The 26,924-nt window shown below is 35.2% G+C and overlaps 1 protein-coding gene across 1 annotated transcript; it reads right to left on the bottom strand.

Annotated features, from left to right (window-relative positions):
- Positions 1-1,328: 1,328 nt before the first annotated feature.
- LOC131071186 (DNA-directed RNA polymerase II subunit RPB2) lies at positions 1,329-23,845 on the bottom strand. Its single transcript, XM_058006905.2, has 25 exons — positions 23,359-23,845; positions 10,815-11,036; positions 10,413-10,703; positions 9,750-9,947; positions 9,303-9,367; positions 8,975-9,061; positions 8,753-8,873; positions 8,578-8,622; positions 8,340-8,477; positions 8,181-8,253; positions 7,946-8,022; positions 7,728-7,835; positions 7,496-7,612; positions 6,747-6,899; positions 6,549-6,647; positions 6,325-6,450; positions 6,117-6,194; positions 5,903-5,998; positions 5,601-5,716; positions 5,418-5,487; positions 5,263-5,316; positions 4,985-5,128; positions 3,036-3,335; positions 2,522-2,944; positions 1,329-2,435 (listed from the first exon to the last, which is right to left on the bottom strand). Exons 1-25 carry the CDS (start codon positions 23,665-23,667, stop codon positions 2,313-2,315), a joined length of 3,633 nt encoding a protein of 1,210 aa, XP_057862888.2. The 5' UTR covers positions 23,668-23,845; the 3' UTR covers positions 1,329-2,312.
- Positions 23,846-26,924: the final 3,079 nt, after the last annotated feature.

Raw genomic sequence — 26,924 nt, 5'->3', positions numbered from 1 at the left:
TCAAATGCGCTATAAGAAAATTTAAATGCGCGATAACAAAGGTTGTATGCGCTAATCTGCATTTGAAAGTTGTAGGCATGAATCCTGTAGAAAAAAGATTAGAAATTTTGACATTTCAGCTATCCAACTCTGCAAGGGAAACAACTCAAACCAAAAATGTGTGTTGGAAATGTGGGATCAACTTGCATCTGCAAGGGAAACAACTCAAACACACACATGGAACATGGCATTAAAGGTTAGAAATCAACAAAACAAGTTAGTGCATCCAAACTCTTTAAAATCGTTCCATGCTCCTCTATCTCTAAAGATCCTCAAGATTCAAGGTGGCCCTCACTTGGAAGAGCACTTGATCTCTTAGATGACAACCTAGAGAACGAGATTTAAATGATTCTAGGATCAAAATGGATGGAACTAAGATCCTAATGAATTCTAAGATGATGGATGAGAGCTAGGATGCAAGATGCAAGACTAAATGCTCAAGATGATGAAGATAATGAAACTAGATTGATTCCAAATTAAAGATTAAATGATACTAGATGAGTTAATTAAGCTATGAAAGGATATGCATTTAAACTATATGATGTCCTAAAACATGATGCAAATGCTAAATGCTATAATGCTAATGCTAATGCTAATGCTTGAAGATGACTTGAATGAGCTCCTTAACCTGCAAAATGACTATAATTTAGATGCACAAAGAGATTGGATGAATTGAAGGAGGAAAGGGCTCTATTTATAGAGAAACTAAAGAAATGGATGGTTGAGATTGAACAATCTCAACAAGGGCTAGGATTGAAAGTTGTCAATCCATGTGAGGGATTCAATCCAATCCCAAATTTTCAAATGTCACCTTGAGAACGCTTGAGAGAAGATGTAAGAGGCATTAAATGTCTGAAGAGACATGGTGGTTACCTTAGGAGGTAAGGTTGTGTTTGGGTTAGTGGATAACCAATAGATAAAGCCTTTACCCAAGGCGTAAACTCTTGTGCAAGGGTTAAAATGATCTTCAAGAAGAGACAAAAATGTTGGAAGCTAAGCGGTATCTAGTTACATATCTTCAAATCTTGTGCCATTAATGTAAAGAAATAGTTGAATATCAAATTATATTTTAACATCTCAGATTAGCTGTGAAACAATGGAAGGCTGTCCATTATCCATAGCAAGCATATTGGTAGCAGCAGAAGGGTCAGACAGCCAAAGCAGATGAAACACCAATACTGAAAAAAAAAATTAAAATGCTCTAGCCTAATCTTCGATAAACTATCCTAGATCTGGCAAGCGAGGAAATAAACTGTCATCTACAAAGTGAAGTGTCATACAAGAGTAGCAGAAGAATATTATATATTGTTCAGGTGAGCTAAAAACAATTAGTTAAGAGACTGCTCCAAAAGCAGATGCATGGTGGTTGAAAATTCTCGTCAGTAAAGCGATACCAACACAACAGGACCTGTACCAGCAAAAGTTACATGACATGTAGCAGAAGCCACAAGTATTCAAAAGTCCGAAAACACACTGGGCATTCCAAATTCAGGTCTCGTTAGCAATGAGAAACATCGAATGAAAAATATTCATCTATCCACAAAGAATAAGAGATCATAAATATTTGGTGCCTTTCTTGCGCTCAAAATGTTTGGCTGCCATGCAGAAGTGTGAGCAAACATGTCTATCCTCTACCACAAGGTCCTTAAACACAATTAAATGATAATATCTCCCCAAGGAGATTTTGAAAGGACAAATCTGATTCACTGCCCCATTGACCTAAAGAGGCAGAAAGCTGGAATTCATGAGCAATTTACTCGATTCTTTGCACAGCGAGTATTGTAAAGCAAAAATGCGAAATCACATAATGCTTTTACCAAGACATTACATAGCCCAGATGATGCACAATTCCTTACCACGTCTTGAAGACTTGAAAGTTTGAAACCCTATGCTCACCAAACATTATATATAAGTAATACAGTACAAGAAAGGCCACTGAAAGGACAGTATTTGTCCTGGTTAGAGGAATTTATGTTGACAAGAAGCAGAAATGGAAGAACGTTAGGTTCAAATTCCTTTCTTGCTTGATTCGATTCTCGAAATGGTCTCCAAACTTTACAAAATTTGAGATAATAAAATCTCATCTACAATTTTTTTCAAATTTCTTTGACCAATAAATTATTTTCTGTAAACGGTAAAACACCACCTTCGATTCTATTTTGCTACAACTCGTGATTCAACTTGGCAGCATTGCCAGTGCCCACCATGCATCAAAGAAATCACAAGCCTTGGGGGAACTACAAAGGAAAAAGATAACATGCGCTCCATTTCATTCAAGCTCCTGCCTTTTTCTTTTGATCTTTCAGTTGTTTCACTTCTTTTGTGAACATTCTTGGGGCAATGGCCATAGACATAAGTTCTTGAAAAAGTAGCTTACAAGCATATGGAATGTGCACCTAAGAATATTAAAAGAAAGAAACTTGTCAGAAGGTGTCATTGCCAAAAACATAAATATTCAACTAATAGAAATTTTAAGACTAACCTGAACAATGTCTGTTTTGTTCTTGCAGCCTCTACAATCGAAAGAGTTTTTCTTCAAGTTTGCAATAGCAATTAAGCCACAGTGCTCACAAACATGGATCCTATATGCATCACTTTGGTCAAAAAGCCTTTCTTTGAGAAAATGAGCAGCTCCATGTGCTATCATACAATCACGCTCCATCTCTCCAAAACGTAAACCTCCATCACGGGAGCGTCCTTCTGCTGGCTGTCGAGTAAGAATTTGAACAGGTCCACGGCCACGAGAATGGATCTTGTCATCCACCATATGCTTTAAACGTTGGTAATATGTAGGACCTAGAAAAATCATCGCACTCAACTTTCTGCCAGTGTGTCCATTATACATTGTCTCAAAACCTCTCATCTGGTATCCACATTTATGAAGTGCCTTGCTGATACTGTCAACCTAAATTTTCGATAATTTTTGTTAATCAATCACAACAGACAGAAATGACAATTTGCAGATTCAATTAACTGGAACATAGGAATAGACTTACAGTGACATCAGTGAAAGGTGTTGCATCTCCCTCTTTTCCCATGTGAGCAGCAACCTTTCCCATGATACACTCAATGAGTTGGCCAATAGTCATACGAGAAGGAATAGCATGTGGATTGACTATAATATCAGGTGTAATGCCCTCAACTGTCCAGGGCATATCCTCCTGAGTATATGTCATGCCTACAGTTCCCTTCTGACCATGTCTGCTGCTGAACTTATCCCCAATTTGTGGTATACGGACAGATCTCATTCTAACTTTAACGAACCGCAAGCCATCCTGATTGGTTGTCAACAGAACCTGAAGGCCAGAGTAAAAGTTATTCACCAATTGTGCCCACAGGCCACAGCCATCAAAGATTGAAACATATTAAAGGAACTTCATAAAAGTCATACTTCTGTTGCCAATCATTGACCCAGTGTAGCAAAAAATGCAGATAGAATTCAATTAGATAGTTTTAAAACAGGCAAGGTCAGTAAAAACACGGTAATCTTAAAAACAATGTAGTTTTTCATAATAATAGAGAAAACAAACTGATTTTGTTGATTTCCTGCCTTAACTCTCAATAGGGTATTAAATAGAAAAACACTTATTACAGTTCTTAAGAAGGACGATAAGTGCTTCTGCTAAGAAAACATAACTTCAAAATTTAGGTGAAATATAAAAATTTATATATTAGTTCTAGGTTTATTTTTTAGGTTTTAATTTTTAAATTAAAATATTTATTAAATATATTATTATATATTTCTATACGTCAAATGAGATTTTTAATGCAGCCCATACCACCTAGAGGCCACAAGAGGGACCTCCTTGACACAACATCCACTTTAATCAACTTGGTAGCCATATATTCCACTTTAATCAACTTGATGGCACAATGGAAGTCCAAGAATTAACACTTGGAATTTCGCCTTTATATGTCATTATGATTTGAACTTGGATCTCCATCTTGAGAACTTTAAGACCTTGCCATTTGAGCACAACCCCTTTGACATTTCATAAACTATTATTAAAATTTAATATATTTCAATTATTTATTTATTATAGATTATAAATTTACAAATTTAATCAAATTAGAAGCCACAATGAAGTCCAAGAATCAACACTTGGCATTTCACCTTGACAATGTCTGTGGATTCGAACTTGATCTCCATCTTGAGAATCCTATGGCCTTGCCATTTGAGCACAACCCCTTTGACATTTTATAAACTATTTAATATATTTAGTTAAAATTAAAAAATTAAATTTATTTAAAATTTATTATTAATTTTTAACTTAATATAATATTTAAAAAAAAAATTAAATTGCAGATTTATACTATTCAAATTTAATCGCAATTTTTTAAGAAATTTATTGGTTGAAGAACTTGTTCCAACTTTTTTCTTCACCAAACTTGAACACAAACATGAACCTTCTGGCATAGGTTAAAAGTTAATTTCTAAATGAAATCTATAAATCTATTCATGTTATAGCTTCTTAAAAGGTGAAATGCCCTAAACCTAAAGTGAACTTTATTTCTGCCTGAACTCTATATTTCTCCACTTGCAAGTGTAAAAATGGGCCAAAAAAGACATTAAAAATTAACTACTTTTCAAAACACCAAGGAAAAGGTATAATGCAGGTTGCAATTATTCCCAAGTGCTTTTCGTAATGTTACGATGATTTTACCCCTCAGCACTTATGACTGGCCAAGCCGAATGCAGTAACAAAATCATTGGTGCTTGGGACTAGTTGATCAGCATGCTATTTTGATATATTATGACATTCTGTTATCAGTTGTATAGACAATAACGCTACTTTTGTTATACTGTGTTAGTGATTTTAGCTAAAACAATCTGGAGCAGAAGCTGCTCATAATGTAATATGTTTTGGTACACTATATTTAATATAAAAAATGTTACCATAATTTTATCAAATTGGAGAAAACGAAAGTTACACCTGTAACCTACCTGATCAACCATCCCACTTTCACTATGACGCAAACTTGTGCTCTGATCCCTCTTTGTGTATCTTGATACCTGACCTGCTGAATCATCTTGTGCTATGGGAGTTGTTTTACCAATAATCACATCCTCTCCTGAAACCCTGGTTCCCTGATGACATAGCAACCGTTGAAGTTAGCCAAAAAATTCTGAGCATATTGCATATCCCACTAGTCTTTCTTAAAGATAGATTCAGCAATTCAATATTTAAGTGTACAATATCTTAAGAAAATAGACAAACTTACAGGAGGAGCAAGCCCATCATCATCCAATTTATCGTACGAACCATGCCGCATACCCTGTGATTACCAAATTAAGTAAAGAAATGATCACACCAACAAAAAAGAAGGTTTGAACTCAAACTAAGCATGTAACAGAAGAGCATAAAAATGTCACTCACCATTGTATTCTCCCTGTTTGGACGACCAAATTCCTCCTTCACTAGTGTCCCTGCCCTTTTTTCTTCATCTCTACAAACAGAATAATGGAACATGGAGAGAATGAGAAGAGTTTTCCGATTCCCTTCTGCAGATAGGACTATAAAAGAACTTTGATTTAGGAAGACTTAGTTATATAAGTCAACCTGTAGGACCGAAAAAACAGTGAACGAAAGAATCCACGATCTATCGAAGACTGATTCATGATAACAGAATCTTCCTGATTATACCCAGAATAGCAGGAAATAGCGACAATTGCATTCTGGAAAAAATCACATAACATTAAAAAAATCATTACAGATTAAATGCTTGAAAAGAGTTCAGAAAATAACTACTAGATAAAGATTATAAAAGTTTTTTTAGCATCATATTGGAAATGAATTGATCATCGCCAAATATTTCAGTAACAAACAAAACCTGTTAATACAATCATATTAAGAAGGCTTACAATTCCAGCTGGTAGCTGCCTGAAGTGTAGATGCTCCATGGCCCTAGTAGTAACCAGGGGCTTCTGTGGATAATAGAGTACATATGCTAAAGTATCCTGCAAAGAAAAAAGCAAACGTTGAATGATAACATTAACAGAATACAAGATAGATACTACAAGAGTTGAAAGCATTGTTCAAATATGCTTTCCTTAATCTAGAAAAACATGTGCATACCATTCGTAGCTGGTAATTAGTAACATAAATTCCCATTGCTTGTTTACCCATGGCAGACTGGTATGTATTACGAGGAGACTGCAATACACAATAAAGGATCAAATGCAGCTCAGAATAAAACCAAAAAAAAACTCAACCAAAAATCACTACGCCATAACAAGTACATGCTGGAAGATGGTATTGAACACAAACTACTAAAGAACAAAACCTGATTATGATCAGGGAATGGAATGATTGATGCACAAACACCCAAAATCAACGACGGATGAATTTCACAGTGGGTGTACGTATGAGAATAAGCATCTTCTGGGTTAGTTCTTGCATTCACAAGGTCCTGCAGCAGAATCATAAATTATGTCCTGAAACTGAGTAAACCCAAAGATTTAAAAATATCCAAGCAAAAAAGTAAGGAAAACTTTAAAAAGGACAGACATTGATTGTCATGGAAATCATTGTCGTCTCCTCTTCTTCTGTATCCACATACTCAATACAACCCTGTGTGATAAGTTCATGCCATCCCTCTTCCCGACTCTGTCCAATAATAATTGATAATACAGATGTTAGTGTCTCGTAATTATTTACCACGTATTGTTTTATATCAGGCAAAAGGATAGACATCTCTTTACTCACAGCCTGTAAATTATTGATGTCTATTTTCCTTATCTTCAAACGTTGATTCTCCACAACAAATAGTGGTCGACTGCAGCGGCCATAATCAGTATATAGCCTTAATTCCCTTAGGCGAATGTCTCTAACAACTCCTACTTCTGGGTTGACATCAACCTGGAAAACTTACAATAGCATTTAGTACAAACCATAAATAGCAAAGTTGACTTAAAATGCATTGATGATTAGATCTGGAAAGATCTCTCAAGTATGAATATTGAATAACAAAGAGCATAGGCAAAGTCAGAAATTCTCAACAAGTACAACAAACGTAAATGTTGCATGATTTAGATCAAAATTGAAAATACAGATAAATGGAAAGGACTTCCTTAAGGGCATTTTTTAGGAAAAAGTTAATTTAGGAATCCTTAATGATCAAGGAATAACTCTCAGAAAACTATACCTTGAGCATTTATTCAATTCTAAAGATTATTCTCACACTTTATAAAACTCGGAAATATTGTCAGAGATTTGTTTTATTTATGTCTTTGATTTTTGTTTTTCATGCTATCAAAAAATAAAACAATCCTCTTAAATAATAAATTTCAGTATGTTTGTAACTCTTCAATTTCACAACTATCCTGTTGAGTCCAAAATGCCAAAGCCGAGAAAAGTCTGGATCGACTTTCATATAAATAAAATAATAAGAAGCTCAAAAAAAGCTATTACAAAACCAGGTTTACATTTCACATACATATAAAATAACCACAGACCTGTCTTCTCAGCTGTCTCAGAGTCCTCACTAAAAGCTCAGGATCACGGTGAATTCCAACCCAACAACCATTTACAAATATTTTTGTTGATGTTGGAATGGCTGCTGGAGATATTTCCTAAAATTACAGAGCATTTTCTTAGACGAAAAAATTGTAAGTGTCATTAGATAAAATTGAGAGTCCCAGAACTCAAGAAGAATTCAATAAGCAGTTTACAAGAAAAATAATCCACCTCAAAATTCTCTGTGCTCCATTCTTCTAGAAACTCCAGAATTGGATTAGCAGATGAACCAACGGTGATGTAAACCATTAAGGCCAAATTTTTCACTAGCCCACAAGCCTACAGATAAGAATGAGAAAACTCATCACCACCATCTTAAAAAGAAATCCTTGCTGCATAATCTCCAAACCACAATTATTTTCACATGAAAACTTGGAAATTGTTTTCACCTGTCCTTCAGGAGTTTCTGCAGGACACATCATGCCCCAGTGTGAATTATGTAACTGTCTGGGTTTTGCCAGCTTACCTATACAAACAAAGTACATTGATGTCAAATTGAAATTCATAAAAACATTATGCCGTACATGGTTTACCAACCAAACTATCAAGATGATATGATGAGTTTAGACAATGTATATTTACAGTAGAAAATGTACATGTTAAAATTAATGTAAATAATTCTACCTTCACGTCCAATTGGAGAGTTCAACCTACGTAAATGTGATAGGGTTGATGCAAATGTCAGACGATTCAAAACCTGTATCAATGGTCAAGAAGGGTAACTGATTAATATTACATTGTGCAAGAAATTAATATAGAAATGTGTTACAACGGCAATGGTACCTGTGACACTCCAGCCCTTGTACCGGCTGCATTTGCTTGACCCCAGTTTCCAGTAGCTAAGGAGTATTTTAGGCCACTAGAAATTGTTTTTGCTTTAATTGCAAATTGTAGATTCACATCTTTCCCAGAATCAACACACTGCTCAAATTGGCATAAATCAGAAGGCTTCTATAAAATGATTAAATATCTTTAAACAATTTAGAAGCAGAGTGAAACGATACTGTAAAGTACAACAAACCTTTTGCAAATAGGACCTCACATCCCTGGTCAGCTTTCGGAAAAGCTTAACAAACCAAAAAAAAAAAATTAATAAGACTTCCCTAAGGATCAAACAATAAAGCAGATCTTAATAGTTTGTATATCATATGGGTGCTCATCAAGAGTCTATTTTTTAAATGGTAAATGCAGCAAACCATTCTAAACAGTCCTCCAAGTAGAGGGCCAGCTAGGTCCAATCTTTTGTTTCCATAATGATCTCTGTCATCCTCTGGTCGACGACCAAGAGCACATAATAAAAGTCGATGGATGATGTACCTAAGAACATATATGAACTGTCAGTTCTCTCTGATGCCTCATGATTAAATAGGATTGTTTATTATAGAGTAACGAACATCAAGCAAATAGTCATTACCCACCCAAAAAAATAAGCTTTCTTAGTTTCACTATGCTCTCCTACACCAACATGAGGCAGCATTTCCTTCTGAAGAATGTCTTTGGCATACCTGTAAAATCTAATTGTTAGTCAGCTGTATAGGAGCATGGTCATGTTGGAAGTAGATTCCATAGTAAACATTTGTAAGTTGGAATTTTTTTATCAAAAAGGCATAATATTACAAACGGACCATGAAACCACAGAAATAATTTATTGAAACAATAAATATAAAAAAAAAACATCTTAATTTATATGTTCTCTAGAAGACAAACAATCATCTAGTTGCAAATATTATTCACAAAAAGGCTCACTTTATACGCTTTTCTCTAGTAACACCAACAGTTGACCCTCGCTTCCCAATGTAATCCAAGGCAACCTATTAAAAACATAAGTAGTTGAGTAAATACAGGTTACATCTTTAATACCAAACCATTCATCAGTAAAAGTATCCCCTGCCATAATATAGTCTAAGGGCTTAACATATCACCTGTCAAATTTTAATATATATAAAGTTTGTACCTAGCAATTTCCTCTGTATGCACCTAAAATCTTATTAGCTTTCCCATTTACAAGAATCTCCCCCTTTTTGCTTGGTTGCAATAGAATCTTACATTCCAATAACATTAGAGCACATGATTATAGATAAAGATTCAAACTAACTTCAACTACCTTCTTTTGCAAAGCTGGAATGCATGAATACAATTGACAATATTGACATAGACAAGTAAAGAAGCATTCAGAAATAATGAAAAAACGACCTGCTGGTTCTGAATTACAAATGCCTCCTCCAATGATGGTCTCAACAACTCCATCATCGCAGCATCACTAAAGTCGTAGCATATATGCTCTAGAATATCTTTATCAGCAACAAACCCAAGGGCTCTAAAAACAATAATAATTGCAATATCTGAACGAATATAAGGCAATGTTGCTCGAACAAACTGCCCAGATGAACCCTGGTTGACATAAAAATTGATAGGAAAAGCACATAAGAAATATTAAATAAAATAAGGATAAAAAATATACAATAAAAAACATTGTAAGACTGTTGAGAAAATGTTATAAAATTCCAAATTGTCATGAGAATCCCTCGAAGTAATTTATCAAGAAATTGCCTAATAGAATTATATATTCCTACACAAGTTTTTGTAGCTACCCACTAGTGTATACATCTTACTTGGAAACTATTTTTAAGTTTTGATGTTTAGCATAAATATTCAATGCACTCTTTTCTGAAACACAATCAACTATAACATCCCTCTCCAAGACAGTCATACAAGTTCAAAGAAATGCTAAAACATATTCAAATTCCTGTTATCTATCCAACAACTCATAAACCATATTCACAATAACAACCAAATCATGAATTTGAAAGAGAGGCAATGACCTGTATGCATAGTTGAAAGCTAACCAAAACTCACCCCTTTGGCACTTGCTCTTGAAAGCATGCGCACAAACATGCTACTAGGTGGCCTGTTTTGTGCTTCAGCCATAGACCTGACCTCAGCAACATAAGAAAATTTATTCGGTTGACGTTTCTTAAAAACATAGACATGATTTGTGCTCATTTTTTCTTGAGCAATTAGAACCTTTTCACTGCCATTTATTATGAAGTATCCACCCTGGTCATATGGACACTCCCCAAGCTCATGGAGATCCTTCTCATTTGTTGGAGATAACGTGCAATATGCAGAGCGCAGCATTATTGGTACCTGAAATCAGACATGAACAGCTAAGCATTACCATACAACAAAGGCAAAAGTTCAAAAGGAGATTCTCCATTGTCTTAAAATAAGACAAAAATATAGGTCAGAAAATTATACCTTTCCAATAAACACTTTTGTAAGATCTTGTTTTTCTGCTAGCTCTTCACAGTCGAATCCTTTTCTGAAAACACGTTTAGTGACATCAACATATAGTGGGGCTGAGTAGGTCAAATTCCTTAACCGAGCTGCTTTGGGAAATAAAGTAGCTGTTTCCCCATCAGATTCTGTCATCATAGGTTTGCTCAGATATATTTGACCAAAGCTTATCTTGAAAACAGTCTGCAAAGGGGCACATGAAAATTAAGGTCAAATCCCTGCTTGCCCCCAAAAGGCAAGGTAAAAACAAAAGCAAAAAGAAGAGAAAATCTACGTTAGACCATGTACAAGTAACATTAGTTTCAAAATTAGCAGAAAACTGACTACTGTAAAAAGGGAGAGCTAGGTTTCCATTTCACTCAATAACTTTGCTGTACATCTATAAAATACGGTAGGAAATGAGGATATTGCAAAGGAAATTATAGGATGTCGTCACGGTTCATCATAATGTTTAACTTGGTTTTAAATCATAACTGTGACTTATACAGCAGTAGCTTTCTGATTGGCATACATTACTTCGTCAATCATTTTTTTCTAAAAATCAGTTACCCTTGTATTAACAGCTTGTAAATGACATCAGAAAATGTCCATTCATTGGAAAACACATAAATTGGCAAATCTTATATTGATAGCTTACAGATAGACATTACAAAAACTGCCTATTCATTGGACAATATGTTGGCATTCCTTGCAAAACAAGGAGAAATGACTTCTCAAAGGTTTCTGCAAATTGAAAAAAAAAAAGTTTTAAAGTTTTATATGAAGATAAAGTTTAAAACCATATCAAGAATCTTGAAGTTTGCAACTTTTTTGAACAATGAAATGAAAAATCCAAATTATTGCTGTTAGTGTTAACCGTTATATAACTTATATCATCAACTATCAATTTGAATCATGATATAATATTACTGTTATACTACTTTTGTTAATGTCACTGCTGTTGTAATGCTGTCATGATATCTTTATTGCTGCTGTTATAAATGTTGTCATGTTATATTGCTGTTAAAATGCTGTCATGATGTATTTAATAGTCTTTTTTAAATTGTTATGAACAATGTATTTTAAACATTATAAAAAATTGCTTTTCTGTAGAAGTCACCTAGGTACCTTGGGGACAGCTAGGCATTCCCTACAGTTTCCTGCCATCCCCGATTTTGGGGGTGTGTTCTGGGGCGTTTCCGGATTTTCTTATATTGGGGGGGGTGGGACGAGACGGCTAGGGAACATCCCCAAATATCCCCGTCAGGGGACAGGGATGGGGGTGCAGACGCACCCCCATGTAACACATAAATAAGATTTGCACTATTTGGTCAAAATCAATGATGTATGGGAGACTAATATAACAAGTTTTATACTATGAAAATATAGTTCAATTAGCATTGTAATTTGGTCTAATATTGCAGATGTACTCCTGCATCCTAAAACATACTAGTTAAGATGAGTATTACTTGATGATATACAAGATTATTCAAAAGCAAAACTACCCTTATACACGCCAAAGAAAAACTGTTCATAGACCAAAAGGGAGGTGCCCTTATGTCCTTACTTAAACATTGAGTCCGCATTTTCCTGAGCGGGAAGGCCTAATGGATATATTGCCATGATCAGCTGAAACTCGCACCCTAACCCACCACTATCATCTCCCACCTAAAAAATATGTACTTGTCTCGGAGGCACATATGGGGACATCTCCTTATGTCTCCCTAAGTCATTGCTTAAAAAATAAGGAGATTTCCTATTTAGTTTTTGTAAATTCACTTTTTGTTCCTGTGCTACTAACTGTTTAAAGAGAGTTCAAAGACCAACAAAAACTAGTAATAGATGTATTTTTAATATGAAATAAATTCACAGCATGTTTTATAGCAGAGATTTTTCCTAGCAAAGGCCAGACCACTTATAGAATAAGAACAGAAGCAACCACAAGTCTTAATATGGTTATGCATACAAAAGCTTTATTGAATAGATGAAATGGAAGTGACAAATTGTTTAAAATGAGAAAGAATTAATCCAGGGGAATTCATTAAAAAGGAAAAGAGAAGTATTACATGTTAATAGCTTGTATTAGAAAACTGTGAAATTGCCTGATTTGCATTTGCTAATTTCTAGTAAAGATCGAAACTACATGAAGAAATTCTCTAGTCATATAATATATACAAAGGTTATTTAACTGTTGCCAACAATACATACAAAGTAGGAACATAATATACAATGATGTGTAAGAGCAATAATTATTTTGGACATTTCCAAGTATATATTCTTGAACACCTTGGAATAGAGCTGTTTCACCAGGAATATTATGGATGCAAGTTTTACCGACTTGATATTGTTCGAGGGCTCTTTGGTAAGCTTTTTTCAAGGCATCTCTTCACCCTTCAATACTGTATGTGTATATATTACGCATAAGTGTTCAATGTTTCTAGATTAACATAAGTTTTTTAGAATTTTTATTCAAAAAATGAAAATTTTAAAAAGATTTTTTTTCTTGATATACATACATATATCATGTATTCTGTCATTTTGAAGAGCCCTTGTATCCTATTTAAAAGTTGCCACATTCTTCCCAGTCCCCATTCCAGTTTCTGGGTAGCCAGGTTTACCACTTTCGTGCTTGTTATTCCTGTTTATAGTTATTAGAGTGCAGTTTTAAGTTATATTGAATGTTTAATTTTTGATATATGTATGAGAATCCCCATTTTCTATTTTTTTTCATCCCATACTCATCTGAGTTATAACAACTATGTATAATACCACTTGTGTGCACCTTTTTCTTCTTTCATAATATTTAAAATGCAGTTCTAGTTATATGGCAAGGTTGATTGACTGTGGAATAGTAACCAATGTGTCAAAGGTCAACACCAATCATAGTATTCAATTCCCCTTCCTTATCCAATTAAACACCTAAAACTCATAAACTTGAATCCAATGGTGACTGGTTTACCAATTTGTTTACTTTGGTATGATAAGCCCCAGATTGAGAGTAGATGATACCATTGTGCCTTAAGCCTACAAAGGCTAAAATGGTGTTTTATTTTGAAATATTATCTTAGTCCTAGACCCTAACCTAAATCCAATTACCCAATTGTTCTTGTATTTTAGTTTAAGCAAAAAGGGATTTAGCTAGTTTTATCAAAATTTATAATAGGTCAGGCCTGCAACCCTGACCATAAACATACAACATATTTTGTTTCCCTGATTTAAGTATGTATGTCATGTATTTTAGCATTTCCAACAACCCTCATATCCTATTATTTTTAAGTTGCTTGCAATTCCCAGTCCCCATCCCAGATTTTTGGTGTCCATGACCATGTGTAATATCGTTTTCATGCATATTATTTCGGTTTTATAGTAATTAGGATGCAATTTTAGTTCTATTCCAACTATTTTATTTTCCTGATATATGCACAAATGTCATGTATATTGGTGTTTCCAAGAACCCCCATATCCCCTTTTTTTTAAATTGGCATATGCGTCCAAGACCTAGTCCCCATATCCTATATTTTTTCAGTTGCTTGCTCTTCCCTGTCCCCATCCCAGATTTTTGGTGTCCATGACCATGTGTAATACCATTTTCATGCATCTTATTTCTGTTTATAGTAATTAGAATGCAGCTTTAGTTCTATTCCACAATTTTATTTTCCTGATATATGCACAAATATCATGTATTTTGGTGTTTCCAAGAATCCCCGTATCCCATTTTTTAAAATTGGCATATGCGTCCAAGACCTAGTCCCAGTTTCTTGGTAGCTATGTTGATCCGAATTATGGATTCGGATGACAACACCTGAGTGAGAACCTGCAGTATTGTGGATTTGTTTACACAAACAAGATAAACACAGAATTGAAGCAAGCCAAAAAGTAATCCATTCAATTCGAAAATCCAACATATAACAGTTCATGAGATTCCAAGGGTCACCAAAACCCCTTGAGAATCGAAACTCAACAGTCATATTTGTTTATTACATAATAAAATCCAAAACTACGAAATTTTCAAAAAACTATATCAAATTTTGTCCTAACTTTGACTAGACATAACTTTCTACTCAAGACTCGAAATTGCGAGCCGTTTAACTCGTTGGAAAGGTCTCCAAGAGTTGAAGGCGAAGTCCTGAAAGAACGTGCCTACAGCAACGTTCTAAAGGACGGGCCAAAGTTTCAAGGGCTGAAAATGCCCCAAAGGCCTTCAAAATGCCCAATTACTAACATGTAGAAAAAACTAGAAAATATTTTTTCGATATTTCAAATTTGTTTATGATCATTACTTCCCCCTTGAAAAGCAATGGGCCCCATTGCATCAACACTCTGAATGAGATGAGGAAAACGGAGCTGAAGCTACTCCCGAGTAAACCACTTTCCTTGTTGAGCAATCTGCCCTGCTCGAACTACTTTGTACAGATAGATCTGTTGTTGTTTGAGTGTTTTCAGCATGGTGTCCACAATCTGATCACATTGGAATGGAGAAGCTGAATCTGGATTCAATTCTGTAGTGGAAATTGTTTCTACCACATCTGCAACATCTAATAGTGGGGGAAAATACGGCTTCAAGAGTTCCACATTGAAGACTGGATTAAGACCCAGAAATGGGGGTAAATTGAGCTCAAAAGCATTATCACCAACTTGCTTGATGATTGTGTATGGCCCATAACGCAGAGGACGAAGCTTCTTGTTGGCACCCTGCAATCGTTCCTTCTGGATATGCAATGACACCTCGTCCCCGACTTGAAAATTATGAGGAGTACGATGCTCATCATGTCTCTCCTTATATTTCTTATTGGTATGCTCCAAGATTTCATGAACTTGTTGTTGCAAATGATGAATTCTATCAATGAACTGTGCTGCCTTATCTTCCTCCTTACCAACACGTGGGACCAGATCAGGTTGAATAAGTGGTATGGCAACATCCATGGGTGCAAGTGGTTGATAACCAAGACAAACCTCAAATGGGTTGTGACCAGCCGAACTATGAATTGCCCTGTTGTAGCTATGTTGAACATATAGAAGACTTTCATCCCATGTGCGGGGATGTTTTGAGTGATACATGTGTAGGATGTGAATGATCATATGATTCACTACCTCTGTTTGGCCATCTGTTTGAGGATGGAAAGCGGTAGACTTTGTTAATTTTGTGTCCATCTTCTCCCATTATGTAGACCAAAACTTACTACGAAATCTGTTGTCCCTATCTGAAATAATGGTATTTGGCAGACCAATATGAACCCAAATGTGTTCAAAGAAAAGCTTTGCAGTGTCCTCTGCAAAAATTGTCTTTTTACAAGCTACTATTACTGCCATTTTTGAGAACCTATCTACCACAACATACACACAATCGTGGCATCTTTTGGTGGCAAGAAGACCGGACATAAAGTCCATTGAAACTGAATGCCAAGGTTTTTCAAGAACAGGAAGTGGCGAATATAGCCCAAGTTTACGATTGGCAGGTTTAGCAATAGCACATGCTGTACAAGCTTGAATATATGAAATGACATCATTTCTCAACTTTGACCAATAAAAATACCTCTGAAGTATAGCAGCAGTCTTACCTATGCCAAACAACCAACAACCTTACTATAGTGAGCTTCCCATATCAGCTTTTTGCGTTCTGCATTGGGCACACGGATTTGGCCAAGGTGACAAAGCATTCCATCCTGCAAATAGAAGTCATTCACTTGATTTCCCTTCACCAATTGATTATAAACATCTGCAAACTCAATATCATTCTCATACAAGCGAGCCCAGGCTTCAGTTTGATGACCACATGAATCCAATACCATACTTATAGCTGCAATCGGAGGCCTGCTCAAACAGTATGCTACTTTGTTAATGCTTCCTTTCTTGTGGCGAATATTGAGATGAAATTGTTGAAGATAGGTTGACCATCGTTGATGTCGATCATTCTGCAACTTCCCTTGTGTTTGCGAAAATTGAAGAGGTTTGTGGTCTGTGTGGATGACAGTCTCCTTACCCAAAATATAATGTTTCCACTGCTTACAAGCTTGAACGATAGCATACAATTCCTTGTCGTAAGTGACGCACTGTATCAGAAAAAGTCTCACTATAATTTGCAACTAGGTGACCATGCTGCATGAGGACTACTCCTAGGGCATATTCTGATGCATCAATTTGTATTTCAAATGGCTGTTGCAAGTCAGGAAGAGATAAAACTGGTGCAGAACATAACCTTCATTTTAACTCCTCAAATGCTTCTTGTTGAGCACCTATCCATTTGAACTTTGCTTGTGTTCCACCCACAATGATTGATTTAAAGGCCAAGACAAATGGGAAAACCCCAACACAAATCTGCGATAAAAGTTTGCCAACCCGAGGAAACTTCGTAACTCTGTGAGATTTCTAGGAGATGACCAATCCTTAATCACTTGTATCTTCTCAGGATCAACATGGACACCCTCATTGTCAATAACATACCCTAAGTATCTAATACTCTGCATACCAAAGGAGCACTTTTCTTTGTTTGCATAAAGCCCATGATCTTGTAAAGTTGAGAGAATTTTTTCCACATGTTGCAAATGTTCCTTCCAAGTTTTGCTAAAGATGAGTGTGTCATCCAGATATACCACCACAAAGGAATCAGCAAACGGTCTGAGTACATCATTCATCATTCTCATGAATGTCGTTGGGGCATTTGTTAGACCGAAAGGCATCACTAGCCATTCAAACAATCCCTCTTTAGATTTGAAAGTTGTCTTCCATACATCAGCTGAGTCAATTGGTACTTGATGGTATCCCGATTTCAAATCAATTTTTGTGAAGAATCCGGTCCCTCTAAGCTGGTCCAAAAGATCATCTATCCGGGGAAGTGGATACATATTTTTGAATGAAATTTTGTTCAAGGCCCTATAGTCAATACAAAGTCTCCAAGTTCCATCCTTTTTCTTTGCTAGTACAATGGGCTTGCCACAGGGTGAAGCACTTGGACGAATATGTCCCTTCTCAATCAATTCTTGTATTTGCCTCTTAATTTCATTATTTTCTAATACTGATCTACGGTAGACTAGTTCATTAGGCAATGGAGTTCCCGGTATCAAATCAATAGTGTCTCACTTGGCGGTGTGAAGGTATCCCAGTTGGTAACTTAAACAGATTCTCATATTTTATCAAAATTTGATCCATTGATCTTTTCTACAATGTTGTGGTGTTTGTGATGGCATGGGAATTAAAAACTGATTTCCTTTCTTCTTAAAAATGAATCATCAATAATATGAATGTTCCTGTTTTGGCAACCAACCTCCTACATTGCTTAGTACTAATCAAAGATGTAGAGTATGCAGGGCTTACCTCTAGTATTCGGTATTTCTGCTCACCCAGTCTGATTGTCACGCTGCGAGGTTTGGACTCATAAACACCATGGCGCTGGTACATATATGGTTGTCCTGACAGAACATCACAAACATCTAGAGGAGCTACATCACAGATTACCTCATCTTTGAAAGGCTTTATAGAGTATGAAAAGCAACACTGCTGGTGCACTTGAATATCTCTCCCTTGACTTAGCCATCCCATTGAATAGGGTTGCGGGTGTGTTGTTGTTTTCAGATTCAATCTCTTCACAGTCTCCACTGATATTAGGTTCTTTTGACTTCCACTATCAACAATAAAGTGTAGGGCTTTTCCTCCAACCCACATCTGTGAGTGGAACAATCTTTCCTCATCCTCTCGAGGCAATATCTTTGTAGTAGCTACTGTTGCATATGGATCAGCCTCAATTACCTGTTCATGACTTTCTTCTATCAAGATTCTGCCACCTTAGGTTTTGCCTTGTCCTCATGCATCTCCATCATTAAACTTTTTATGGTTCTACAATCTTTTGTGTTATGAGAGGGACTTTTATGAAATTCACACCACATATCGTTCTCTTGTGCCTTCTTCCTACCCCATGCCTTTTTCGGTGGTGAATTGGGAAAAGATTCTTTGGAGGTTTGTTTCCATGCAGTTTTGCCACCTCCACCCTTCCATTTGTTGTTTGCGAAGTTATCCCTCCTTCCATTCTATTTGAATTTCTCCTCAATTTTTGTAGCAAATTTGTATGCACTAGGTAAAGTCTCTATGTTCAGGAATTTCATTTCGGTTTGGATATACCTATGGGGTGCTGCTTGAAAAAGGTAAACCGACTCGGATGCTTACCGAAGGTTGTATATTAGGAAGGTACCCTGGATGACTTTCCTTTCCAACCTCCGAACCGAGTTGGTGGAGCCCACTCTGATATTTCAGAACTCGGTACTTCTCACAATCTTTGATGCCAAGCTTTGCTGCTAAAGCATGAAACATATTAGTATGTTCCTGAACAGTTTGGTCCTTTTTCTATTGAAGCAATTGCCACTACATATATTTATGTTCATATGTATCTACAGGAAAATATTCTTCCTTTACGTGCTCCATGAATTCTCCCCATGTGGGTTTTTGATCAAAAATAAGAGTACTGCCAGTTTCTTCTACCTTGGATGCTAACTTTGCTTCCCGCGAATCTTTGACATGATTTTCAGCTTTGAGATGAGCGAAAGTTATTTTCTCTTCATCTGAGAACTGGTTGACAAAGAAATACCTTTCCAGTTTTGAAACCCAATCATCAACAGCATCCGCATCAATCTTTCCTTGAAACGTGGGTATATCGAAATTCACTTACACCTTGAATGGTGTATACCCTGTGAATGGTGGGTTTGCTTGTGACCCACGACTTTCCAGCATTTGCTTGAACTACTCCATCATTTATTCACATTGTTTTGTTAATGCATCTGCAACCAACACTATAATGTCATCGTCGGTCTGCAACTTAGCCATCTACAATCGTGTGCGTCTCAAAGGAAGGTAGTCTCTGCAACTTAGCCATCTACAATCGTGTGCGTCTCAAAGGAAGGTAGTCTGAAGGATTTCTTGTTTCCAACCCCAATCTTTGATATGTTGATCGCATGTGATATGACATACAGGAGCGAACTTGCTCTGATACCACTAATCCGAATTATGGATTCGAATGACAACACCTGAGTGAGAACCTACGGTATTGTGGATTTGTTTACACAAACAAGATAAACACAGAATTGAAGCAAGCCAAAAAGTAATCCATTCAATTCGAAAATCCAACATATAACAGTTCATGAGATTCCAAGGGTCACCACAACCCCTTGAGAATCGAAACTGAACAGCCATATTTGCTTATTACATAATAAAATCCAAAACTACAAAATTTTCAAAAAAACTATATCAAATTTTGTCCTAACTTTGACAAGACATAACTTTCTACTCAAGACTTGAAATTGCGAGCCATTTAACTCGTTGGAAAGGTCTCCAAGAGTTGAAGGCGAAGTCCTAAAAGAACGTGCCTACGGCAACGTTCTAAAGGACGGGCCAAAGTGTCAAGGGTTGAAAATACCCTAAAGGCCTTCAAAATGCCCAATTACTAACATATAGAAAAAACTAGAAAAAACTAGAAAATATTTTTTCGATATTTCAAATTTGTTTCTGATCATGTGTAACAACATTTTCATACACCTTGTTTCTGTTTTAAACTTTTATGGTAAGTACAATGCAGCTTTAGTTATGCTGCATGGCTAATTAACTGTGTACTAGCAATCAGTGTCTGTCATACGTCAGCATCAATTCCATACCCACTTGTTACCACCATGTTTCTATCTTACAGCAAGCATCAATGATTAGAATAAAATTTTAAATGTACTAAACGTTTGATTGATTCCGGAAGATCAACCAACATATTGTAGGTCAATACTAATCTGTGAAAAGAACAATCTACTTTCAAAGGCAAAATCGAAGTATTCAATCCCTTTCCATCCATTTGAACACCTGAAAGTCATAACCTCGTTTTTTATGATGACAAATTGACTGGTGTACCATTGTGTTTTTAATCAAAATAAACCCTCATCATGTGGAAGGTTATTAATGCCTTTTTACATTAGGCCTATAAAGGTTAATATGGTATTGAATTTTAAAATATCATCTAAGTTATAAACCTTAACATAAACCCCATACGCATGTGTTCTTGACTTAGCTTAAACAAAAATGGATTTGGCTACTTCAATCAAAGCTATAATAGGTCAGGCCTCCAACCCTAACCCTAGACTTTAAAAGAGGGAAAAATATTTCTTAATCTCATTTTGCACTGTTGTTGTAAGAAGGCCCTCCAAAACAAACCATTCAGACAGCCATAGAAAAAAGCCCAAAGTAATTTTGGGCTATTCAACCAGCCAACCCACCTGTTTATGCAACATTCTCTTCCAATATGCCAACCCATGTATTTCAATTCATTAAAATCTCCAGGCATTCAATGGTAGGGATGCGCTCTTTGTTTATTGCAAGTTGTCAGTTTATTATTCCAACCTATTTTGAGAGCTTGATGCCTCTATTGAAAGCCAAAGCTAACTACACTAATTAGCTGAAAAACAATTTACTTTCTTATGTCTGAACGATCCAGCCATTTTCTTTGTTTGATGTATTGTACATGGAAAATGCCTTAAGCTAGATGGCAAAGACCCTCACCATTCATACCGAAACCCTATGGGTCTATTTACAAAATGGCAATAGGGCTTATGCTCTGAAGTTGACTTAAGAGACTATTTGATGGGACTTTGGCATTACATTTGAGGGGAATCCCAGTTTGTCTAATTTGACTCAAGACCTGTTCTTGGAAGTTTTGGCATGAAGAGTTTTGCCCATATGTGTGCATTGGATCTCATGCTTTCTGACTCTACCAATTTGTGAAATGGAACATTTTATTAATGTTTGCGGGAGACCCAGTATGGTCTATGGGACGTGTAAAAAAAATTAATACCAATTGCTTTGCAGCTTAACTGCCATTTGCTTTCGTGCTGTCATACTTTTGTAAAAATGTTATCAATGCTGATAATTTGATCTTCAGGGGCATCCACTTGTTTAACGACAGACTTAATAATCTTTGTAAGCTATTCAAACCATTATTTGGATGTATCTTTACTCCTTCAAATCAGAATGTATTTGTCGGGATAAGTTATAACTATTAATCCCTTGGGCTTGTGTATAAGCAAGTAAAAATGTTTTGAAAGAGCAGTTGAAGGCTGTGTGTGTGAGACCAATGATATACTGAGTAACTGACACATAGCAGGGAGGATAAAGAGAGAAATTCGCTATTGTTTGAGGGGAGAAACCGATTGGCAGCTTGCTATCTACTGGTGTCAAGAACATTTGCCCGTTAGTGGATAAGCCAGCCGATGGAATTATTATAATTGTTTTGGATCAGATGTTAGTTATTTGATAAGCCATGGAATGGAATTGTTATAATTGTTCAAGTCTGGCATCTATTGTTTGATAGCCAGAGGGTGTCAAGAACATTTGCCTGTTATTGGATAAGCCAGTGGATGGAATTATTATAACTGTTTTATAACAGATGTTAGTTATTTTATGAGCCATGGAATGGAATTGATATAATTGTTTTTAAGTCTGGTGTCTATTGTTTGATAATCCAGAGGAGGTTATTATTATCCCTATGTAGGCTTTGTACTTGCTCTTCAGTGTGGATTAAAGATACCCTCTATAATATTTTTTGGACTGCAACTACAATATGTCTGTTAAAGACAAAGGCAGTAACCATGCAGCCATGCTTGTTTGATTTCTAAACCAAGCGTAGCTGTGAGGTAAGTATGGATCTTGATTACAAACACCGCCAGTTATTATTTATTTAAGGTATCAGCTGAGTTGTTGTTTATCATCTTGAATGAACAAAATGCTCAAGACAAATTATACCATTCCATCCCATGCCTTCTCTCAAAGATGGGGTGCACCATTGATCAGCCAAGAGGAAGGAAATCATCCATGGGATGAAATTCAAGCACCTCAACAATTTCCTAGGCTCTTCTGCAGCTCACTCCAAGAAAGAGGCCGTGGCTGTGGTGATCAGCAAGCATGGCCTGGGTGGGGTTTTGGGTCCACCACTGATGTTTGTGATTTGGGGATAGCTTAGCCCTGAGTTGTGGTAATCGTCTGTCTTTTTTTAGCTTGGGGTATGTGTGTTTTGTTCCGTTTTTGCTCCTTTATCTTGGCTTATGTATATACTTTTGTTTGTCTGGGATCATCTCGGCAGTTTGACCGTCATTTTACTTGTTCATAGGATGTATATTGTTATTTCCTGGGCGAGGCCCCCAATAGAAACCTTTTTTGATTCAAAAATTACAGAATTTAACTTTTTTTAAATCACCCACTGACCAAAAAATGCATAGAAAAATGATAAATACTATGTTCCTGCCTCAGAGAGAGGTAAAATGGTTTCCCAACCACTCTACACAGGTCCGTTTAGATTTGGAGTGACTGGAAGTAGAGTGAAAAAAGAAAGGTGTTCGAAGACAAAAAGGGAAAATGTCCTGGCCGAACTTGGAAAGGATGTCCCTCAGTCTTCGACTCTAAATTAAAATAAGTCAATAGTTTGTGCACCCAATACCATTACAGAGTGCTTATAATATTGGGATATTGAACTCCATTGACAAAAAGGGTAAAAGTAAATGGTGCACATCACCTCAGTGAAGTCGGCTTGTCTGCCAGGGTTATGTTGCGATTCGGGTTTAATCTCGATATCCGCTGACTCGTCCACGATTTCCTGCATTGTATTTTGAATGAATTCGTCGAAGGAGTCGAGCTGCTGGCGCACCAGGCCCTTCTCATCGAAGTAGGCACTGATAACCACCCACGCATCTTCCTGTGTTATCTCCTCCCTCCCATCGTCCACCTCCATCTGTTCAACCTCCTCCTCTCCATCTCCATCCTCCTCCTCGTTTACACTCACACTGTTGTTCCCATACTCCTCCTCGTCCTCCACGCCATACATCTTTAAATCTTAATGGACACTCAAAACCCCTTTGTTTTCCCTGCTCTTGTTCTTCGTATTGTTGGGGAAATCAATTGAATCGAGTGCGATTGGAAAGACGTTAGAAAGGTTCGAGAAGTTTTTTAAAGGAATTTCGCCGCCAGGTATGCTTATAAACCTTGCGCAGTTCTTCGCCGACACTGTATCTGTTACCAGTTAATGTGACGGTTTAGGGCCGTTTTGCACTTTTATTATTGTGTAGTTTTAGTTTTTTGAATTTTTTTTAATATAAAATTATTAATACTTATTTTCCACAATTCATTATAGTACTTTTGTTATTTTTAATTTTGATTGTGTATAATTTTTTTGGTCTATTGGTTTCTTTCTATTTTTTGAGCTTTCTATTATCTTAATGTGTAATCTAAAATATTGATGCAAAAAATTATACACAACAACAATAAATATTTATATGTTCATTGCATTTAATTTATTTCTACAATTTAACCAATCATCATATAGAATTAAAAAATTTGAACAAAATTCTATAATTATATTTAATTCTTTATTTTAAATGATTGTAAAAATATCAATTATTTGTCTTTCTATTGCTTTATATTAAAAACAATCACAACAAAAAAAAAAAAATTCTATTTTAAAAAAATGATATGTCTTAAAGTATTTAATTCATTCAATCAAATGTCAATTGTATTAATGGCTTGAATGACATATCACTTTTGTATATGTCATAGCTTAACTTTGTTGTATATTTCTTATTGGTTGATTTTAGAAACGGTCATTGCAAAATTATTTTGTCCTTCAATTTTTATAAAAAAAAGTTGTAATGCTTTAAATTTTGTGCTTAAATTGTCAACCCTATAAATTTTTTGAATGATAGTGAATAGTATTATAGATATGGCATGGTGGCAAAATAATTTAATTTGAAAGTAATTTTTTTCTACAATTTAACAATTTACAATTGTTTTGTTGATTTCAATTCATCTACCATCTACTTATGATTTTCACTTGATTTTTTTATATATTAAATTATTTTGGTTATACTCTATTTATTTTCATATTTATATACTTTTGTTGATGTATCATCTTTTGGGATTTTGATCCTCTAAAGTTAAAAACTTTAAAAAAAAAAATTCCAAATCTTTAGACTATTTGAAAAAAGTAGTGATTTCTAACAAAATGGTAACCAAATCCTTCTTTGCAGTCTTAACCCAATTCTTTTAAAGATTTACTTAGAAATAGTCTTTGATATCTTGCTTTGTTTTGCAAAACAATGTAAGTTAGGTTTGTTCTTTAGTAGCATTTATTAAATCTTCATGCTAACACAAACAATCACACTACTAGTAGGAACTTGACACAATGTGTCTTTTGTTTAATTGTGTCTTTATAAAATTAGAAATATCATGTATGTAAAAAATAAATATTATAAAAAAATAAATATATTATTAAATAACTTATAATGTTGATTATTCTATGAATAAAAAGATAGTATTTAATTATTTATACAAGATAAAAAATTGTATATGTATATAAAATTTATTTATTATAGGCAACCTATAAATATCCAGTTTCTCATCATGTTGTTGTTGTCGTTGCGATTTTTGTTACTCATTTCTGGTAACACAGATGGATAGGCTTGTCATTTTTGCAACCACCCCTTGCAACTAACTTACATGGGCAAGTATAACAACCTTTAGGGTACATTTGTTAGATGGATTGATTTTATGTTTGTAATGGTGAAAATCACACAGTCATGTAATTTTCCCTTTGTTTCTAGATTGTCCCTAACACAATAAGAGATGTATTGTTTAAATTGTATTTGGTTAAAAGGATAGTTGGATTCTACATGTTTATTTATATAGCAAGTGTGATATATTTTTAAGTAATAATAATCTTAATTACTTTTGGTGCAATTTTATCTTTTTGTCTATGGTTTCTAAAAATTTATAGCTTCTTGATTTGAAATAAGTGATTTATGTTGTGTCTTTAAATATTGTACTTTAGATCCTAATTCATATAATTTAACGTTTAACTTGATAAAAAACCCATCATTCTTTCAAATAATGTCAACTTGGAATAACTACAAAATAAATTTGAACTTTGTGAGATGAGATCACATCAAAATTTTATCAAAGAGAGAATAATACACTAGTAAATATGGATAGATACACTTGCAATGAAAAAGTAAATGAGAGGATAGAGTGGCTTAGCTCTCAAAATAATGACAAGGAATGATTGGTGGTGATAATATGAATTGATTTGCCACCTTTACAAAATTAATAGCTTCAATATGACAACTATCCTAGAATTGACAAAGATGCCAAAAAAACATACAATTCAAACCCATAAAACATATATTTGATCTTGACTCCTACATATTTGGACTTTGAGACATGGATGTCAACTAGCAAAATATAGATTGTTAGGAAGTTATTCAACATCATTTCCAATATTTAAAAGTTTGGAGGTTTGGAGGTTTGGTTGGCATATGAAACTACATTCTTATTGTCGTGTTGACAGATGAACAATGAGTTGTAGAGTTATAAATAGTGCAAGGATTTATGTGGAGAGAGGATAGTTGTATTTTTTTCTGCACAAACCAAGAAAGACCATTGTTATGGCATGATCACCTTGTAATAATATTGTGTAGTGAATGAGATGCTAGAGGCATGCATGTTGGAGTTTTCTACCCTTATGGGTTTTTTTATTTCTAGGGAAAAACTATTGGCGTTATATAATTGGCCTCTTGTGTTTTGTTTTATTATTATTTTAGTTGTTTCTTTTATTGTTTAGGAAAATTAATATCGCTACAAGCACGATAAAATCCATTAGAGAAAATTGTTGAGAGTGTATAATAGTATTGTCATTGAAACCAATAGGAGCCCCTATGTCACAGATTTTACCAAATTTCAACCATGAAATTCACATTTTGGTGGACTTCAAAATGTGCTAAAAAAAATTGGATCCTACTATGGTCCCTTACCCTCACCCTAGTTGTTTTTATGCTACATTTACGCCATGTTGTTTGTGCCCTAGTTGTTTTATGCTATATTACACGATGTTAATCATGCCCTAGATGTTTCATGTCATAATTGAATGATGTTATTTATGCTCAGTACAATGAAATGATGACACGACTTTTAAATTGATGTTTTGATATTTAACATGATGACATTTAAGATGTTTACTTTTATTGATAATGTTTTTGAAATGTCAGAGTTATGACAAGATTTTAGGCTGACTGTTTGAATTGGCCAAGTGTG

This window comes from Cryptomeria japonica, chromosome 7, assembly GCF_030272615.1.
Source record: "Cryptomeria japonica chromosome 7, Sugi_1.0, whole genome shotgun sequence".
Classification (NCBI taxonomy): Eukaryota; Viridiplantae; Streptophyta; class Pinopsida; order Cupressales; family Cupressaceae; genus Cryptomeria; species Cryptomeria japonica.
This window is presented reverse-complemented; position numbering and strand designations above follow the sequence as displayed.

Coding starts and splice junctions, on each gene's coding strand:
- LOC131071186 (XM_058006905.2), bottom strand. CDS start 23,667: ATGTATGGCGTGGAGGACGAGGAGGAGTATGGGAACAACAGTGTGAGT. Junction 6,900..7,495: donor TGAGACAGCTGAGAAGACAG/GTCTGTGGTTAT, acceptor TAAGTTTTCCAG/GTTGATGTCAACCCAGAAGT. Junction 5,999..6,116: donor CTAATTACCAGCTACGAATG/GTATGCACATGT, acceptor TTTTCTTTGCAG/GATACTTTAGCATATGTACT.